The sequence below is a fragment of the Sinocyclocheilus grahami genome, unplaced genomic scaffold, assembly GCF_001515645.1.
Source record: "Sinocyclocheilus grahami isolate Dianchi unplaced genomic scaffold, SAMN03320097.WGS_v1.1 scaffold382.1, whole genome shotgun sequence".
NCBI lineage: Eukaryota > Metazoa > Chordata > Actinopteri > Cypriniformes > Cyprinidae > Sinocyclocheilus > Sinocyclocheilus grahami.
In genome coordinates this window covers 2,100,987-2,122,384 of record NW_015505561.1, presented here as the reverse complement: position 1 = coordinate 2,122,384, position 21,398 = coordinate 2,100,987, and the positions used below count along the sequence as shown (strand labels likewise).

General features: G+C 37.8%; 2 protein-coding genes across 2 annotated transcripts in view; both read left to right on the top strand.

Moving 5' to 3' along the window:
• The first annotated feature begins 9,084 nt into the window (after positions 1 to 9,084).
• Positions 9,085 to 13,929, top strand: LOC107549886 (CMP-N-acetylneuraminate-beta-galactosamide-alpha-2,3-sialyltransferase 1-like). The gene is made up of 6 exons (XM_016231067.1): positions 9,085 to 9,408; positions 10,431 to 10,618; positions 10,904 to 11,083; positions 12,370 to 12,415; positions 12,588 to 12,707; positions 13,749 to 13,929. Exons 1-6 carry the CDS (start codon positions 9,139 to 9,141, stop codon positions 13,914 to 13,916), a joined length of 972 nt encoding a protein of 323 aa, XP_016086553.1. The 5' UTR covers positions 9,085 to 9,138; the 3' UTR covers positions 13,917 to 13,929.
• A 6,101-nt stretch (positions 13,930 to 20,030) lies between these two features.
• LOC107549836 (CMP-N-acetylneuraminate-beta-galactosamide-alpha-2,3-sialyltransferase 2-like) overlaps positions 20,031 to 21,398 on the top strand; it is a 3,180-nt gene continuing 1,812 nt past the window's right edge. Inside the window, exons 1-2 of the mRNA XM_016231007.1 lie at positions 20,031 to 20,066; positions 21,001 to 21,194. Coding sequence (XP_016086493.1) covers positions 20,031 to 20,066; positions 21,001 to 21,194 — 230 coding nt within the window. The remainder of the gene's footprint in view (positions 20,067 to 21,000; positions 21,195 to 21,398) is intronic.

Here is a 21,398-nt window from a genome sequence, read left to right as displayed (position 1 = left end):
TCGCAGCATCATTCGTGTGATTATTTCTCCCTGTTTTCTCAGGTATCAGATACCTGGAATGATTATAATGCATTTCTAAAATGGGTTTGAATGTTAAGAGTATGTGTTTGTAATCATGAACGAGAAAGGGTAAAGTTTCACTAAGTGTGTTAATACGGGTATACGAGCGAAGCACATGGCGGCCGGGCCTAACGCATGGCGGTGTAATAGATTTCCCCCATGCTGTAAACCTCAACAGCACACATGTATTATATTCCATATTGTTTCTTTTGTAACTTATGAGTTTTGTAAAAGAGTACACTTAACATTAATATTGTATTTACTGTTAGTGGGAAAGAGAATGAGAAATGTTTCAGGGAAATGTTGCATATGGTTCTAGATTAATATTTGCAACACAAAGAAATAATATACACTACTGTAACCGGTGTGTTGTAAATGTGAGTTAAGTGTGTTGAATATAATTCGAGTAAATGTTCTCACTGAGGAAACATCGCAGCATCACTCGTGTGATTATTTCTCCCTGTTTTCTCAGGGCGTTACATTTTCATATTTTGTCCATTTTCCGTTCATGGGTTATTTTTGACCACAAACAACACTGTGATAACTTTTTCGAATCACCACTCCTAAAAAAAAAAACTCTGGCCAACCCACTGGCACCCCTTTTTCGCCAAGCCCATGTTGACTGTTCATGCTTAACATAGAATGATACTTAAGCCAAGGTCTACACATAATATCCAACATGGATATTTTACATCAAAATTCACAAGCAACGAAGCTCCGAAACTTTTCTCGCATAAACATACTGCAGTGTTCCTAGCTGTGAGGATCACTTTGAACCTGAAATGGACAAAACTCAAGTGAGTATACAACATATTTCAACATGTTTGATTTTGATTAAAATACATGAATCTTGAAGCATGTTCTATATAATCAACTGTGATTTTTAATTGTATCAAGGCCTTCCCTACACTGTCCCCCCCCCCCCCCGTAACGTAATTAACGCTGTAACAGTTGAGTACATGAAGTGCCCAACATTCCACACTTATTGCCTCAGATTTTAAAATCTTGTTTTTCCGGTCTTTGATAAGCTATAAGGCATGTGAACTGCTCATCTCTTCTTTTTTACTTGCCTGCTATGTACATGAATTAACATCAGAAGGTATCTTGAAAGAAACAGTACAACTTGCTGAAATTAATCATGTCTCATCCATTAATCGGTGTTTCAACCGTGGAATGATGTAACGAAAAGCCATTCAATGACTGTAAACTCCATAGTCAACTAGGAATCATTCTAGGTATGAGAGCATCTGCACGCACAGTGACGCCAAGACTTTTGGACAACGGCCTGGTGCCAAGAAGGGCAGCAAAGAAGCCACTTCTCTCAAAGAAAAACGTCAAGGACAGACCAAAATCCTGCAGGAAGTACAAGGATTGGACATCAGAAGACTGGTGCAAAGTTATTTTCTCTGATGAAGCTCCCTTCCGACTGTTTGGGACATCTGGAAAATCGATTGTTCAGAAAGAAAAGGTGAGCGCTACCATGAGTCCTGTGACGGACCAACAGCGAAGCATCCTGAGACTGTCCATGTGTGGGGTTGCTTTTCAACCAAGGGAGTCGGCTCTCATAAATCTGCCCAAAAACACTACCATGAATAAAGAATGGTATCAAAACATCCTGCAAGAGCAACTTCTTCGAACGATCCATGAGCAATTTGGTGATGATCTGTGCTTTTTTCAGCATGATGGAGCACCATGTCACAAAGCAAGAGTGATAAAGAAGTGGCTCAAAGATTATTTCATTGAAACTCAACATATTTCAACATGTTTGATTTTGATTAAAATACATGAATCTTGAAGCATGTTCTATATAATCAACTGTGATTTTTAATTGTATCAAGGCCTTCCCTACACTGTTATGCACTACGTACTCAACCATGTAGTGTATGAATTTTATAAGGTTATTTAGTCCATAATAATCTGAATTTGATAGACCCCCCCCCCCCGTAACGTAATTAACGCTGTAACAGTTGAGTACATGAAGTGCCCAACATTCCACACTTATTGCCTCAGATTTTAAAATCTTGTTTTTCCGGTCTTTGATAAGCTATAAGGCATGTGAACTGCTCATCTCTTCTTTTTTACTTGCCTGCTATGTACATGAATTAACATCAGAAGGTATCTTGAAAGAAACAGTACAACTTGCTGAAATTAATCATGTCTCATCCATTAATCGGTGTTTCAACCGTGGAATGATGTAACGAAAAGCCATTCAATGACTGTAAACTCCATAGTCAACTAGGAATCATTCTAGGTATGAGAGCATCTGCACGCACAGTGACGCCAAGACTTTTGGACAACGGCCTGGTGCCAAGAAGGGCAGCAAAGAAGCCACTTCTCTCAAAGAAAAACGTCAAGGACAGACCAAAATCCTGCAGGAAGTACAAGGATTGGACATCAGAAGACTGGTGCAAAGTTATTTTCTCTGATGAAGCTCCCTTCCGACTGTTTGGGACATCTGGAAAATCGATTGTTCAGAAAGAAAAGGTGAGCGCTACCATGAGTCCTGTGACGGACCAACAGCGAAGCATCCTGAGACTGTCCATGTGTGGGGTTGCTTTTCAACCAAGGGAGTCGGCTCTCATAAATCTGCCCAAAAACACTACCATGAATAAAGAATGGTATCAAAACATCCTGCAAGAGCAACTTCTTCGAACGATCCATGAGCAATTTGGTGATGATCTGTGCTTTTTTCAGCATGATGGAGCACCATGTCACAAAGCAAGAGTGATAAAGAAGTGGCTCAAAGATTATTTCATTGAAACTTTGGATCCGTGGCCAGGCAACTCCCCGGATCTCAATCCCATAGAGCAGTGATCTTCAAATCTGGTTTGCAAGATCCACTTTCCAGCAGAGTTTAGCTCCAACCCTATAATCAAACAAACCTACCTGTGATTTTCTAATGATCCTGAAGACATTGATTAGCAAACTCAGGTGTGTTTGATTAGGGTAGAGCTAAACTCTGCAGGAAAGTCAATCTCGTGAGCCAGATTTGAGGATCACTGCCATAGAGAACCTGTGGTTAGTCCTCAAAAGGTGAGTGGATCAAATCTGAGAACTAATAAGGCAAGAATGGATCGCCATCAGTCAGGACTTGGCCCAGAAACTAATATCCAGCATGCCAGAGCGAATTACAGAGGTTATGAAGAACAAGGGTCAACACTGGAAATATTGACATTTTTTTGCCAATAAAAGCCTTTAAAACTTATATGCCTATCATTGTTTTTCGGAATACCAGTGATTTTTAATTGTATCAAGGCCTTCCCTACACTGTTATGCACTACGTACTCAACCATGTAGTGTATGAATTTTATAAGGTTATTTAGTCCATAATAATCTGAATTTGATAGACCCCCCCCCCCCGTAACGTAATTAACGCTGTAACAGTTGAGTACATGAAGTGCCCAACATTCCACACTTATTGCCTCAGATTTTAAAATCTTGTTTTTCCGGTCTTTGATAAGCTATAAGGCATGTGAACTGCTCATCTCTTCTTTTTTACTTGCCTGCTATGTACATGAATTAACATCAGAAGGTATCTTGAAAGAAACAGTACAACTTGCTGAAATTAATCATGTCTCATCCATTAATCGGTGTTTCAACCGTGGAATGATGTAACGAAAAGCCATTCAATGACTGTAAACTCCATAGTCAACTAGGAATCATTCTAGGTATGAGAGCATCTGCACGCACAGTGACGCCAAGACTTTTGGACAACGGCCTGGTGCCAAGAAGGGCAGCAAAGAAGCCACTTCTCTCAAAGAAAAACGTCAAGGACAGACCAAAATCCTGCAGGAAGTACAAGGATTGGACATCAGAAGACTGGTGCAAAGTTATTTTCTCTGATGAAGCTCCCTTCCGACTGTTTGGGACATCTGGAAAATCGATTGTTCAGAAAGAAAAGGTGAGCGCTACCATGAGTCCTGTGACGGACCAACAGCGAAGCATCCTGAGACTGTCCATGTGTGGGGTTGCTTTTCAACCAAGGGAGTCGGCTCTCATAAATCTGCCCAAAAACACTACCATGAATAAAGAATGGTATCAAAACATCCTGCAAGAGCAACTTCTTCGAACGATCCATGAGCAATTTGGTGATGATCTGTGCTTTTTTCAGCATGATGGAGCACCATGTCACAAAGCAAGAGTGATAAAGAAGTGGCTCAAAGATTATTTCATTGAAACTTTGGATCCGTGGCCAGGCAACTCCCCGGATCTCAATCCCATAGAGCAGTGATCTTCAAATCTGGTTTGCAAGATCCACTTTCCAGCAGAGTTTAGCTCCAACCCTATAATCAAACAAACCTACCTGTGATTTTCTAATGATCCTGAAGACATTGATTAGCAAACTCAGGTGTGTTTGATTAGGGTAGAGCTAAACTCTGCAGGAAAGTCAATCTCGTGAGCCAGATTTGAGGATCACTGCCATAGAGAACCTGTGGTTAGTCCTCAAAAGGTGAGTGGATCAAATCTGAGAACTAATAAGGCAAGAATGGATCGCCATCAGTCAGGACTTGGCCCAGAAACTAATATCCAGCATGCCAGAGCGAATTACAGAGGTTATGAAGAACAAGGGTCAACACTGGAAATATTGACATTTTTTTGCCAATAAAAGCCTTTAAAACTTATATGCCTATCATTGTTTTTCGGAATACCATAGAAACGTGGAAAAGTAATCTACAAATACTGAAGCAGCAAACTTTGCAAAACACAATTTATGTCACCTCCAAAACTTTTGGCCATGACTGTATGCTTTAGTGCGTCACCCTAGGATTTTTACTGTTCCCCTCCGGCCATCACATCAACAATTTCCTGGAGGCGCTTCTGTTTAAAATTTTAATTTAAACTTGAGGGCCACATTTTTAGAATGTGTTATGCGCGAGACACTGCAAAAATTGTGTGTGCAACGGTCAAACACATCTGTGGTTAACATAAGAAAAAACAATGGGAAAATGGTTCTGTGTGAACCGGCCCTAACTCAACTGCATAGCTCAGGGGTGCCCAACTCTGCTCCTGGCGATCGACTGTCCTGCAAAGTTTAGCTCCAACTCTAATCAAACGCACCTGCCTTTAATTTTTGAGTGATCCTGAATACCTTAATTAGTTGCTTCAGGTGTGTTTGATTAGGGTTGGAGCTGAACTTTGCAGGACAGTCGATCGCCAGGAGCAGGGTTGGGCACCCCTGGCATAGCTGATCATGAAGATCCCTCTAGAACAGGGGTGGCGAATGTCGATCCTGGAGAGCCTCAGCCCTGCAGAGTTTTGCTTCAACCCTAATCAAACACACCTGAACGATCTAATCAAGGTCTGAACGGTTACTAGGAAGCTACAGGCAGGTGAGTTTTAATTAGGGTTGGAGCTGAACTCTGCGGCTCTCCAGGACCGGAGTTTGCCACCTCTGCTCTAGAATTTAGGGAATTATGATGCATTGTCATGTGCCATAGTTAAAACCCCTAAAGCCAGGCAGTAGGTGGATTAACCAGTATTACCAGAGGGAGGGAGTCACATATAAACCCCTCCTTACTGCTAAACCATAAATAACACATATTTTACGTTATTCCAATCCATATACACTATCAGCAAAGTCCCATACACATCACTAGGTCTAATAAACCAAGCTTTGACACAGCACCAGTATGTTGAGGATTCTGTGAAATATCCTTCCATAGTAGGTAAGTCAGTTTCTATAGGCTGCTGAGGAAAAGTTTTAACCTATTAGTAAATTTGTTTAATGATTTACTTTTAATCTCACATTATCTAAATCAGGGGTGCCCAAACTCGGTCCTGGAGGGCCGGTGTCCTGCAGAGTTTAGCTCCAGCTTGCCTCAACACACCTGCCTGGAAGTTTCTAGTATGCCTAGTAAGACCTTGATTGGCTGCTTCAGGTGAGTTTGATTAGGGTTGGAGCTAAACTCTGCAGGACCGAGTTTGGGCATCCCTGATCTAAATCATTAAGTACTCAAATTCTACAACACCGGTTTCCTTTAAGAAAAAAATTATCAGTACCATGGTACACTTGTATAGGTGCTTTGATAAATATAGTGCTGTTTTTGAAGTGCTGTAGGCATTTTTATTAGATTATTTAAAAAAAAATATTAAATAATTAATTTAATATATAAAATAGTTTTGAATTGGGGATATATGAACAGCATCTGTTTACCATTATTCTAATTTCTTGATAAAAAGTGAAGAATGGTCCTGCAATTAGATTTGCCTAAAGGGGAAATCACCTAATAATGAAACTTTTGTCATCATTTACTCACCTCATGTCTTTCCAAACCTGTGTGACTTTCTTTCTTCTGTGGAACACAAAAGATGATATTTTCATAATTACTGGTAACCAAACAAGTTTTAGGTGAAACTGAAACTGTTACCAACATTCTTCAAAATATCTTCTTGTGTTTTCCACAGAAGAATTTCTTATACAGTCGAGGTCAAAAGTTTACATACACCTTGCAGAATCTGCTAAATGTAATTTTTTTTTTTTACCAAAGTAAGAGGGATCGTACAAAATGTATGTTATTTTTCTATTTAGTACTGACCTGAATAAGATATTTCACATAAAATACATTAGCATTTAGTCCACAAGAGAAAATAATAGATGAATTTATAAAAATGACCCCGTTCAAAAGTTTACATATGCTTGATGCTCCAGAAGGAAAAACGATGCATTACAAGTCAGGGGTGTAAACTTTTAACGGAATGAAGATGTGTACATGTTCCTTATTTTGCCTAAATATCATATTTTTCATTTAGTACTGCCCTTCAGAAACTACAGAAAATATTTGCATGTTTCCCAGAAGAAAAAAATAAGTTAAATTTACCCTGATCTACTTAATGCGTGGTTTTTCCTTCTTAAGCATCAGTGAGCCTTCACTATCGTTTGAACCGTAATAGTTGCATATGAGTCCCTCAGTTGTCCTCAGTGTTAAAAGATGGATCTTAAAATCATACAGTCATTGTTGGAAAGTGTTCAAATACACAAAAAATGCTGAAAAACTAAATAATTTGTGGGACCTGAAGAATTTTTCTGAAGAACAGCGGGCAGTTTACAAACAAGGGACTCATGAACAACTATCACTAAAAGAAAGAAACAGCTGTGAATTATTCAGGTAATAATAACACAACACAGTATTAAGAATCAAGCGAATGTAAACCTTTGAACGGTGTCATTTTTATAAATTCAACTATTATTTTCTCTTGTGGACTATACTGTATGCAAACGTCTTTTATGTGAAATCTTATTCAGGTCAGTACTAAATAAAAAATAACATGCATTTTGTATGATCCCTCTATTTTGGTAAAATAATTTACATTTTGCAGATTCTGCAAGGTGTATGTAAACTTTTGACCTCAACCGTAGTTTTGGAAAGACATGACGGGAGTAAATGATCAGAAATTGCATATGCATGGATGGGTGGACTGTCCCTTTAAGCAATGAGATGCTATATTGTGAATATTTACAATATGTTAATATACAGTTAGGTCCATATATATTTGGAAACAAAACAACCAACATGAAATTGAAGTGCAGACTTTAAGCTTTAATTCAAGGTGTTAAACAAAAACATAACATAAAAAGCTTAGGAATTACCACCAGTTTTATACACAGTCCCCCCATTTTTAGTGGCTCAAATGTAATTGGACAAATAAATATAATCATAAATAAAATGCAGGCAATGACTGCCTTAAGTCTGGAACTCATGGACATCCCCAGAGACTGGGTTTCCTCCTTTGTGATGCTTTGCCAGGCCTTTGATGCAGCTGACTTCAGTTGTTGTTTGTTTGTGGGTCTTTTGCCTTTATTTTTGTCTTCAGAAAGTGAAATGTGTGCTCGATCGGGTTGAGATCAGGAGATTGACCCGACCATTGCATAATAATCCACTTTTTTTACCTTCAAAAACTCATGGGTTACTTTTGCTGTATGTTTTGGGTCATCGTTCATTTGTACTATGAAGCACTGTCCAATCATCTTTACTCCATTTGTCTGGATCTGGGCAGAGAGTATATCCCTATACACTTCAGACTTCGTCCAGCTGCATATATCTTCAGTCACGTCATCAATAAACACCAATAACCCAGTGCCACTGGAACCCATGCACGCTCATGCCAGCACACTGCTCTACCATGTTTCACAGATGATATTGTATGCTTTGGATCATGAGCTGTTCCAAGCCTTCTCCATACTTTTTCTTCTCGTTATTTTGGTACAGGTTGATCTTAATTTCAGCCGTCCAAAGAATGCTTTTCCAGAAGTGGTCTGGCAAAGTCTAATCTGGCCTTGTTTGTACCTTGTGGTGAAGTCTTCTCTTGATTGTAGACTTTGACAGTGTCACACCGACCTCCTGGAGAGTGTTCTTCTCTTGGCTGGATGTTGTGAAAGGGTTTTTCTTTACCATGAAGAGGATTCTCCGATCATCCACCACTGTTGTCCTCCGTGGACGTCCAGGCCTTTTTTATGTTGCTTAGCTCACCAGTGTGTTCTTTTTTCTCAGAATGATCTAAAATGTTGATTTGGCCGCTCCTAATGTTCCTGCTATCTCTCTTATGGATTTCTCTTGTTTTTGAATCCTTTGACCGCATGAGGTGGGCTCAGAGCAACAGCTTCCAAATGCAAATGGCACACTTAGAATCAACTCCAGACATTTTACCTGCTTAATTCAGGTAGAAATAATGAAAGAATAGCCCATGCCTGTCCATGAAACAGCTTTTGAGTAAATTGTCCAATTACTTATGGTCCCTTGAAAAAGTGCCCCGTACATATTAAAGAGCTGTAATTCCTTAAGCTTTCCTCCAATTGTGATGAGAATACCCTCAAATTAAGTGTGCACTTTAAGCCCATATTCATTATATAACTGTAAGTCGAATATGTTTTGGTCAGCAGCTAAAATAATAAACATTTTGTCAGTGTCCAAATATATATGGACCTAACTGTATTTGCTAGTGCAGTGATACACATTGTATTCTTAGCTGTTACTATATGATGTCTCTTCAGCATCTCAACATAAACCACTCTCTTTCCCTGTATAGGTCTATTAAATTTATGTTTGAAGTGAAAAAATCTCAAACATCACTGATGAAAAGATGATGGTTTTACTGAAACATCGCCGATACATGACCGCAATCCTGAGCTCCACTATCATCTCGTTACTTCTGTACTTTCAAAACTATCTGTTGGTTTTGACCTACGGTTCTTACGGTTTCATCTCCAAGAAAGTTCCGTGTGCATGCAGTATCTGTGTGACGGACCGAGAAAATAGTAACTGGTTCAGTGAACGATACGATCCCAACATTCCACTTCTGCTCAACAGCACCAACGGCGTATTACATGCAAACGTCTCCAGGTGGTGGAAGGTAAGAAAGATTGCTGCAAAATAAATATACAACATTTACTTACCATAGGGATCCTCAAAATAAGAGTTTTGTGGCTTTTCATCCATGTTTAATGCCAACATAGAAAAACGCTGCTAGAGAAAACAAGCATGTTTAATTTAACTTTCACTAAGGGGCTGTTTACACCTGGTCACGTCATGCGTTTTGTCTGATCGGATAGTTATCCGATCGTGAAAAGACCAGGTGTAAATGCCCTCCGAAACGTATTCGAGACGGATATAAATTCGATCGCTCAAACCACTTCAGGAGGGGGTCTGGGCCGCATTCCAGACGAAACTGGACCAGTGCATCTGGTTGTTGAAACCACATATGTAAATTTTACTCCTCCTAAAATAATAAATAAGTTAAAATAATAATCTTGTGAGAGCATGTTAAAGGACAGTATAGTCAGATATGACTGCGCTAATGCAACACGCATTGCCGCGGACGAGTAGCTGAGTACAGCAAGCTGCCGCGCAAACTGCCGCGAATAAAACAAAGTAAGACGCAAACAGTCAACACACAATCATCTTCATTAAAAGTAGTAAGACAAACGTATCTTTCCAGTGCTGATGCCGCACGGTCTCCTATTGCGGTCTTTGATCTTGAAATGAGCTGTTAATAAAATGCAGCACTTATCTTTTGATTTCGTTGACGTGAACTCCGGTAAATTTAAATATAGCGTGGGAATTGAAGATCGGCTTTAAATACGTTTTGCGATGACACATTAATGTGGCCAAGTGTAAATGGAAACGTTTTAACAAATCAGATTGATATCCGATCAGCAAAAACGCATGAAATGACCAGGTATAAACAGGCCCTTAAAAAATCATAGTTAGAGCTTTTGACAACTAACTCTGGTATATATTCTTCATTCATAATGCCTTAAAATCATAAGCCACTGTAAACGTCTTGAAATAGTACACTTCTGCAGTACAAATACTTTTACAGGTGTGGATATTATACTTAATTCTGATTCTAACTGATTTAATAATATCACACAGGAGCTACAATCAAGTGCCGGCAACTACACAGAGGTGGTGGATCAGTTGTTTCCTCTCTTCCCTGATAAAAAGCACTACTCAGACGCCGGTCCAGATCGCTGCAGAACCTGTGCTGTGGTGGGAAACTCTGGGAACCTGCTGGGATCCAATTATGGTCCTCTCATAGATTTCCATGACTTTGTCATGAGGTACTTGAGATTATATTGGCCTGTATTTAGTTGCTTGTAAGGTTGTCTTTCACTTTTCAAGTTAATGAGAGTTTGGAGAATAATGAAGCATATCGATGGAACAGATATGTTGTGCATTTATCGACTGAGGCTGAGATCAAATGCCTTGAGTCACGAGATCACATTAGATCAGGGGATTCCAGATTCCTTATTTCCAAAGATACCTTAAAGCCTTTTCATTAGAATATCATGCACACCTCTATCTCCTGAGTGTTTTTTCTCTTAGTCACCTATATTTTATCTTAGGACAAATAAAGGTCCGACAGAGGGTTATGAGAAGGATGTGGGGTCAAAGACGACTCACCGGATTGTGTATCCTGAGAGCGCTGTGGACTTGGACAACTCCACCCATCTGGTGCTTTTTCCCTTTAAGATATTGGACATTCAGTGGCTCATCAGTGCCTTCACCACTAGACACATCACACAGTGAGAATTAACCATATATTTTTGAACAGAAGACAGTAAATTAGGTGATAGAATTTAATATATCACACACAAGAATATACATACAATTATACACCCTGTAATACAATAAAAATTGATTAAAATGGCATTTCATATATATATATATATAAATATCGTCAAATTAAGTTAAAGATTACATTTTATATGTGACGAATATTAAGTTTCATGAAGTTAATAAATAAAAAATACAAAAGACTAAGAATACAAGGAACTTAAAGGGGTCATATGATGCTGCTAAAAAGAACATTATTTGGTGTAATGAAATGTTTATGCGGTTTAAGGTTAAAAAACACATTATATTCCACATACTGTATATTATTGTTTTTCCTCTATGCCCCACCTTTCTGAAACGCGTTGATTTTTACAAACCTCAGCGACCAGCACGGATCAGCTCCAGGCATGACGAAGCAGATATCGTCCTCTTTTGGAAGACCAAACAAAGTCGTTTCGCTTTCACAACGAAACACACAGCGTCTCCACGACATGGAGGCGGCAGCAACAATACTACAGCAAGAATCAAAGTTATGCCTTCTTTCTTTGCATGAACATTTGAGCGGGGTTATGCAAATCTTCCCACTCAGTGACGTAGACATGTGGGGGTGTGTTTAAACGAGCCGTTTTAGGAGGGCGTGGACAAGTCTTAACTTTTATAAAGAATACCTCTTTGGATTTGAGACTTTAGTCTTTGCAACTTTACAGATCTTCTTTATGCACCAAGAGCTTGTAACACTCCAAAGAGAAAGGAAAAATTTAAATCGCATCATATGACCCCTTTAACTAAAACAACTTTTTTGAGCCAGTTTAAAAGAATTATATGCACACACTTTGAAGGAAAAAAATACATTGTTTTTCTGAAAAGTTTATGCAAGTTTTTGCTTTCACATCACACTTTGAAGTCGTGGCCTAATGGTTAGAGAGTCGGACTCGTAACCCAAAGGTTGCGGGTTCGAGTATGGTACCGGCAGGGATTGTAGGCGGGGGGAGTGAATGTACAGCGCTCTCTTCCACCTTCAATACCACGACTGAGGTGCCCTTGAGCAAGGCACCGAACCCCCAACTGCTCCCTGGGCGCCGCAGCATAAATGGCTGCCCACTGCTCCGGGTGTGTGTGTGTGTGTGTGTGTGTGTGTTCACTTTGGATGGGTTAAATGCAGAGCACTAATTCCAAGTATGGGTCACCATACTTGGCCACATGTCACGTCACTTTCACTTTGGTTTCTTGATATCTGTTACATATTCTGTTACAGAACATACACAAAAGTGCCATCTACAATCAAAGCAAATAAGGACAAGGTGAACAACACAAACCTTCTCATGAAATCAACCAATCAAATAACAAATTCTGATTTGTTTTCATTTTCTATGGTTTACTAATATTACCTGATTGAAATCTTGATACTTAAAACATGATATTATAAATACATATTTCATAAATGTCCTGTTTTATTTCTGTCATTGTTTTCAGGTGATGATCCTCCACCCAGAATTCATAAGATACGTCTATGATAACTGGGCAGAAAGGCATGACAGATATCCATCCACTGGTTTCTTATCACTGATATTTGCTCTTCACATCTGTGACGAGGTAAAACTCTAAAACATACTACTACTAAAACTACTACTAAACATACTGTTTTTCGCATACTATATAGCATTCGATTTCAGATGCAACGTGTCTCCTTTGTAGTAAAAAATTGTGAGATATTTGTGAGAAAAAAATTTAAATTAACAATTTTACAGTTATAACTAGGGCCAAGCTATAATGGTTAAATTGTTGATAATTATTTTGCTAAAAACAACAGTATTCACGATTACTGTCATTTTAGATTTTTTTTTTTTTTTACATTTCATCAGAATTATTATATGAAGCACAACCCAAGAGAGCGTCAACTTGCATGGTTTGCTTGCAGATTTAGTCGCAGCAAAAGAACACAGACTGGCTGTGTGACAACGTTCACGGGAAGAGGGAGGCGGCGAATATTTAAAGAAAACTTTAATAAAATAAACACAAAATGAAAGTAAAGCGGCAGCCCCTCGCGGACGACTGCCGCACACAAAACACAAAATAAAGTCCAGGCCTGGTCCTCTCTCCTCTTTCACTGTCGTCACTCCTCCTTTTATCCTTCCGGAGCTCCTCCGTGGGACTCGAGACCGGTGAGTGGTGCAGGTGTCGCTCATTATCAATTACTCCACCGGCCTCGCTCCGTTCCCACGGCTCTTGGCTCTGCACCCACTCGTCACCGGCTGTATTACATATTTATTTGTGTAATTGTGTGTTTTTTACGTTTTATCACTTAAAATAGAGTGTGTGTGTATATATATATATATATATATATATACGTATATTAAAGCATTTCTTTACAAGGACAGAGAAACTAATAATGTATGAATAACTCATTATCAATTACTCCACCGGCCTCGCTCCGTTCCCACGGCTCTTGGCTCTGCACCCACTCGTCACCGGCTGTATTACATATTTATTTGTGTAATTGTGTGTTTTTTACGTTTTATCACTTAAAATAGAGTGTGTGTGTATATATATATATATATATATATACGTATATTAAAGCATTTCTTTACAAGGACAGAGAAACTAATAATGCATGAATAACTCTTTCTCATACAGGTGAATGTGTTTGGGTTTGGAGCTACAAGTGATGGAATCTGGCATCATTATTTTGATAAAACATTGACTTCATATGAGATCAGCGTTCATGCTGGAAGATTTGAAAATGAAACAATCAATCGGCTCCAACAGGAAAACAAGATTCTGATGCACAAAGGTTGGACATAAAGCAGAAACACTCACTCAGTACTGCTCAATATTGCATTGCATTGCAATATCGAATTTAGAATTTTGCAGATTTGTGATTTGATTTTCAGTTGAGATTCCTCTCGAGAGATCAACTTTTCTTAAGTGTTTCATTTGAGCTCCTCTATCGGCACCCAGTGCTGCGCAGTAACTGATTACATCAGATTCCAAAAATTAAGCACTTGTAATTAGAATGTATGATACAAATAATTGTGATATTAAACTCATCATATCCAGTGACCTTCAGTAACTGTTGGTTCTGGAAGTCTGGACAAAATAAAATTCAAACCTAGAAGAATTTGGGCATGTAGTGTCATGTATTTTATGATGCTGATGTCAAAAAATGTTTATATATTTTCTTTCTATTTGCTTCGTTTTATATCAATATGGTATGTTTAATGGTACATTAAAACAAGTTTGATAAATAGTAATCTAAAAGTAATCTAAAAAGTAGTCCGAATACATTACACAGTAACCTAGATTAACGTTATTAACTAAGTTTTTATGTAATCTTTAATCAGTAACAGACTACAATTTGTAAGTAATCTACCCAGCACCAGCATCAAATAAAATTATGCCATAGGCTGGTTAATTTTTTCTTTTGTTGAACACAGTATTTACAGTGTTTAAAAGGTGTTTAATACAGATAAGCAGACTAATGTACTGTTGTCTTGGAATTTCTTTTTGTTTTATTGTTGCATGTTATATACTGCGTTCATACTGTGGAAGAAAAAAAATGTAATATTGAGTGACAAAGCCAATTTTCTACATTGTATACAATAGACTCAGTGTTTCAACTGACCTACAGTACACAACTGAGTTCAATACAGTATGCAAAGAATGTAAATTCAGTTCTAACACTGCTCTGTTTCACACTGAACAAGGTTGCCAGGTTGGCAGAGCAGGGTTTCAAATCCCTGGTTAAAAAGTGGTGCTAACCCCGCTTCTAAATTACATGTGTGAAACGATAACCCAGGGGTAAGCAAGCGCAGTGTTGAGGAAAAGAAAAGCCCTTTAAGTTGCAATGTTTTGATCTTTTCTTATTATATTTAAATATTCTTGTAGTTTTTTTAGTTTAACATAGGCTCAGGCCAGACAATCTCATGTTAAACTTTATACAAATGACTTTTTTTTAAATAAGCATGTTAAAAGAAAACACTGTACATCATGCCTGTATTTTCTTCTTTCAAAAGCATCGCACGGTTCTCTTGACCTGCACTTGTCTCGTGCAGGATCAGATATACAGCATCAAATAAAAATCTGAACCCTTGTGTACATTAAACTGTAATATGAGGCATGTGTTATTGGGTGTAAAATTGCTGGAAAGAATAGGCCAATGCTTGTTTTATAAGGCGAGCAATGTGCTGTTCAGGGCAACTGGGTTGCCCAGTTATGAGTGTTAATGGTAAAACTTACTTACCCCTTACCCTTTTTGAATAGTAAATATTAAGCAGAAAAAAAAATTCAACATTGATAAGCAGCAAATAAGCATATTATAATGATTTCTGAAAGATCATGCAAAAAATCAGCCATCAGAGAAATAAATTTCATTTTGAAATATTTTCAAATAGAAATTAGTGCTTTTAAATTGCAATAATCTCACAATATTACTTTTTGTACTTATTTTTGATTAAATAAATGCAAAGCATTTGTGCACTGAAGGTATAAAGGTTTCAATAATTCAATTCTAAGGATTCAGCTAAGATAGCATCAAAATAACACATTTTACATTGAACACAAAATATGATTTTGTCTTCAGATTTTAGATGGGGTTTCAAGGCACAAACAAACTCCCTGAGCTTTAGCGAAAAACAAGCAAATAAATGTTCTCTCCAACAACTAAAAAAAAAAATCTCACAAAATGGACATTCCTGAATACTTTTTCTACTTTAAAATGCTATACACAAATGGCATATTTATTTCCCACCAAAACCAAATTGCACACACAAGATTGTGGCATATCACTAGTTAGAAGCCTTGTTAGCAAACTTCAAAGAGCTGGAGCTGATGACTGGTGACATGGTCAGATTTAGTTATCTGTTGTGCCATGGCCGACTGTATGAGGAAGAGCTTGTGCACTTGTGTGACACATTTACAGACACGCATTTTACTGGGTGTTTTTTCCATTTTTTCCATTCCAGACATTCCAGCTAGCACTTTGCGTCGGGTGGTTGGCCTCCACATCGTGCATTACAATCGTTTAATGCGCAGCTAGCCATGCATTATCCCTTATATGTGTTTATTTATTTACTGCATTGAACATTTTATATAAAGGGCTTTGCTATTTGAGAGATTTAAAGGTAAATGATCCCCACTTGACATACATTAAAGGGGTCATATGATGTTATAAAACATTATTTGGTGTAATGAAATGTTTATGCGGTTTAAGGTTCAAAAACCACATTATATCCCACATACTGTACATTATTGTTTCTCCTCTATGCCCCACCTTTCTGAAACGCGTTGATTTTTACAAAGCTTATCGGTCTGAAAAGCGAGGTGTGCTCTGATTGGCCAGCTATCCAGTGCGTTGTGATTGGCCGAATACCTCAAGCGTGTGACGGAAATGTTTCACCCCTTACCATACTGTGATGCCATGTCCCGGAACGATGAGACAAAAACATTAAAACCCATTATAAACGAGGCAATTCTTGCATCCAGTGGGGACATAATTACGGATTATAATGACTTATACTGTCTTTTTTTACGTGTTGTGTTGCATTGCGCCGCGTAAACATAAAACCATGTCTGCATTTGTGATCAGAGAAATGACAAACAACAAGCGCTACTCTACACTGCTCAAAACTCGCGTTTGAATCGTCAGTGGCAAATTCTTTAAATATGAAAACGTACTTACAGACTGAGTCAGAACAGCCGGCATTGTAGTCTACTCTCCCAGGATCAGGAAACAGTCCTCCATAAAGTGCGCTGCACACATCTTAATATTTGGGTTGAAGCGTTTTGGAACAGTGTTGTAAATACAGCTTAACCACTGATTTCTAGTCGTGTCCTCTTTTGGAAGACCAAAGTATTTTCGCTTTCGCAACGAAACACACAGCGTCTTCACAACATGGCGGTGGCAGCAACAATAAAGTTACGCCTTCTTTCTTTGTGTGAACATTTGGGCGGTGTTATGCAAATCTTCCCACACAGTGACGTAGACATGTGGGGGGGTGTTTAAACGAGGCGTTTTAGGAGAGCGAGAACCAGTCTTAACTCTTATAAAGAATATCTCTTTGGGTTTGAGACTTTAGTCTTTGCAACTTTAGGGATCTTATCTATTCACGAACAGCAGGAAAAACTTGAAATCGCATCATATGACCCCTTTAATGATCTGCTGCTCCTCTAAAAATGGCATATGACGACACTGGTAATCAAAAAATAAAATTTCTAAGGTGTTGCAATCCTGTTTAGTCTCTTTCCAGTTTTCAGGGAATTAAACATCTGTGATTAATGTGCATCCCTGTCTAGTATGTGTACACAATACCGGTTGCAGGTTATTGCACATGTGACATTCGCATTGTTATTTCATTTGATAATGAGAGTTATGCTAGATTTGATTGAGGTAATATTTGATGATGGAAACATCCTGTCATTCTCAGACAATGTGTAATGTCTACACACAATCAAAGAACAAAAAGACTTCAGTTCCTCATGTCATAACAGTAAACTCCACCAAGAAACAACATTACAGCATCTGGATACAGAATGTTTCATGATAAGGCAACAGCTAAGACAAGAACAATCCTGTTATTATGTTTATTTTTCATGTATGCACAGATCCCATCTAAGGACCTCACTTTTTATATTTCAGATATATTTCATCTATATTCACTCTCTGCCCTGTCACGCTTATCAACTAAGAAAATGCTGTTAGACTAATAAATCAACTTCTAAACCACCCTGGTGAAGATTAAGCATGAAAATATAACAAAACTGTATAGAAACTTAGACCAACATAAAAATGAAAACTTCTGTGGACAAGTTGAGTTCGTAAAACAACCTAAAGCAATGTTTTACATACTTCAACAGCGGATGATTGACATAATATTATAAACCAATAAATAATGCTCTCTGAAATTATGATTGGGTTTAATCTTTCCATCGCTTCAACTGAATTTAATCTGCCACTTAATCTGTTAATAATAATAATAAACATGGGTTTCACGCAGTTGCAATTGTTTAACAATTAGCTTGATTCACACTAAAAATGTGGCCGCTCTGATTGGATACTGTACTTCTCAAATTAATTATTTTTTAATTTTAGGAATGACAAGTGTCAACAGTAATTTTATCTGACAAATCATCTTTAAAGTCAAAAGACTTTGTAAATATCTTACTGTTGATGAGAAACATATTTTAGAGTAACAGGAACTTTCTGAGCATGAATTATTTGCACCTGAATAAAATAAACTTAAAAGCTGTTTGTCTTCTTTCTTTAGGCAACATAAAAGGAAACCAACACTTCTGAGACCCAAAAACAAGATTTCACTCAAGATAAACTGAAACCTGAGATCCTGGATCAACTTCCTTGTTTTATAATGACTGGGTTCACAAAAGTGCTGTGATTCTTTTGAAAAGAGAGGTATAATTCATTCTTATTTTAAGACAAAAACCATGTTGTTATTGTTGTTGTTGTTTTTGTTTTTTGAATTAGCTAATTTATTTCTGGGACAGAATTAAACTTTAACAAATACATTTGCAATTCAATACAGCTTTAAAAAAAATTCATTTTTTGGCGCATTGACCTTTTGTATGTAAACCAGTCTCCTGTTCTGGCATTTTACTGGACACTGCTTCCTTACACAGGGATTGGACAAAATAATGTGAATACCTAGGAAATAGGTAATATTTCCTTCCTCGCATAACAACTTCCTCACTTCTTAGAATAGAGTCATACAACTTTTGAATCCAGTAGAATGTTTATTAAAATAAGTTTTAGTAATTTCTTTTTTGTTTGTTTTGTCCTTTTTTGTTAGTTGTACATTTATAGCCTATGTCTATTTATTTTTTCAGTATTTTTTGTACATTTAATTTATCTATAAATGTATTTTAGTTTTAGGTATTTTAGTACATCAATATAAACTCTGGGATAATGAATGTTTCATTCATGTCACTATATTTTTATACAATTAATTAATTGTAATAAATTGTTTTAAATTTATAATTAAAAATCAATCACTTCAAGCAGGTTCAACTTGACTGATAATGGAGGTTTTAAAGTCTGATTATACAGTATGCTCAATTATAATGATAATTAACTGCAGAATGCATCTCTCATTTATATTGTGCCTGAATTTTGTTGGTTATAATGAGAGGATTCAACATTTTAACAGTTTGTAGACCATAGCAACCACAGGCTACTAATATTTAATACAATATATGACTATAGCCTATTGATAATATTCAATACCAAATTAATGTCTTGTTCGTGAATGGCAAAAATTCTTGTCTTCTTCCTCGTGCTGATAAAAAAGTCATATGTGTTTCAAGCAATTCAATCAGGGAGACATAGCCTACTGCAAGGATATGCAGTTTGTGAACCAATTCTGTGGCGAACTGAAACGCTTTTCATTGGATTCTCGACTGCTCAGAACTCGCGGTTTGAATGACCATCAATGCAACAATAATAAGGGGCCGGAACGATATCGTTGGAATCACTTTCAAAACGATTTTTTTCTCAGCTGATGAACGATAAAACACTGACAGCCAATCAGAATCCATCCTGCTGTAATGAGCTCAAGAATTAAAGCGGCAGACGAGCGGGCGCTTAGAATAAACAGAAGATATCGTTCGCTGGTGTGGATGCTAATATCGTTATCTTTATAGTTATCTTTATAGTTATCGTTCTTGGTGTGAACGGGGCTTTAGAGGCGCGTTTTTTTTAAGTTGAACTTCTTTTAACTTGAGCACCGCATTTTTAGAACGCCACATTCGCGCGAGGCTTCAAAGAACGCTCACGCAACTTTTAGACATGTCAGTCCAGTGCGTTTACACAGAAAAACAATGGCATTATGTATGAGCCAGCCCTAACTCAACTGCACAATTGATCAGGAAAATCCCTCTAGAAATGATAATTTTCGGGAAGGATGATGCATGTGCCGTAATGAAACCCCACGAGACCAGCAGCAGGTAACCGGCGTTACCAGAGGGAGGGAGTCGCATAAACCCCTCCTTACTGCTAAACCGCAAATAAAATACAGGTTACGTTACTCCAGTCCCATCAGCAGACTCATTACTTGGTCTAATAAACCAAGCTTTGACACCGCACCAGTATGTTGTAGATTCTATGAAATATACAAGGATACTTCCATAGCAGGTAAGTCCGTTTCTGCGGGCTGCTGAGGAGTTTTATGAAGGAATTAGTTTTATGAGTAACTTAAAGGGGTCATATGATGCAATTTCAAGTTTTCCTTTCTTTGTACATAGATAAGATCCCTGAAGTTGCAAAGACTAAAGTCTCAAAACCAAAGAGATATACTTTATCAAAGTTAAGACTCTGCCACGCCCCCCTAAAACAGCTCATTCTAACACGCCCCCACATATCTACCTCACTATGTGGAAATATTAGCATAATGCCGCCAAAATGTGCACAGCAAAGAAAGAAGGCGTGGTTTCAGTAACCGCAGTTAATGTTGAAGCAGCCATGTCAGGGAGACGCTGTGTGTTTCTAGGCGAAAGCAAAAGCACTTTATTTGGCCTTCCGGAAGTAGATGCATTTAGGAATCTTTAAGATTACTTACAACAGAACAGCAATTCATTTTATAATAAAAATATACAGCTTTCAGGCATACAATTAACAGAATTGTAATGTTAAACCAGATGTTTAATGCCAACATAGAAAAACGCTGTTAGAGAACACAAGCATGTGAAATGACTTTCACTAAAAACCTCATAGTTACGGAGATAAAGACCTTTTGACAACTAGCTCTAGTCTCTATTCTTCATTCATAATTCATTTTATTTTTATAATTACCTCTTGAAATGGTTCACTACTATAAACACTTTTACGAGAGTGGATATTATACTTAATTCTGATGCTAAATTAATTAATATTGTCATACAGGAGTTACAAATTGTACCAAATGCCGGCAACTACACAGAGGTGGTGGATCAGTTATTTCCTCTCTTCCCTGATAAAAAGCACTACTCAGACACCGGTCCAGATCGCTGCAGAACCTGTGCTGTGGTGGGAAACTCTGGGAACCTGCTGGGGTCCAATTATGGTCCTCTCATAGATTTCCATGACTTTGTCATGAGGTAGTAAATTAGATTATATTGGCATGTATTTAGTTGCTTGTAAGGTTGTCTTTCACTCTTTAAGTTAACGAGAGTTTAGAGAATAATGAAGCATCAGTGTTGATGGAATGGATATCTTGTGCATTTATCAACTGAGGCTGTGGTTGAATTCCTTGAGTCATGAGATCACATTAGATCAGGTGATTCCAGATTTGTGATTTCAAA

Bases quoted from the DNA above. Each gene is read 5' to 3' on its own strand.
- LOC107549886 (XM_016231067.1), top strand. From the start codon at position 9,139: ATGATGGTTTTACTGAAACATCGCCGATACATGACCGCAATCCTGAGC. The intron at 10,619-10,903 runs GTACTTGAGATT...ATTTTATCTTAG, and splicing joins TTCCATGACTTTGTCATGAG to GACAAATAAAGGTCCGACAG. The intron at 12,416-12,587 runs GTGAACAACACA...CATTGTTTTCAG, and splicing joins TCAAAGCAAATAAGGACAAG to GTGATGATCCTCCACCCAGA.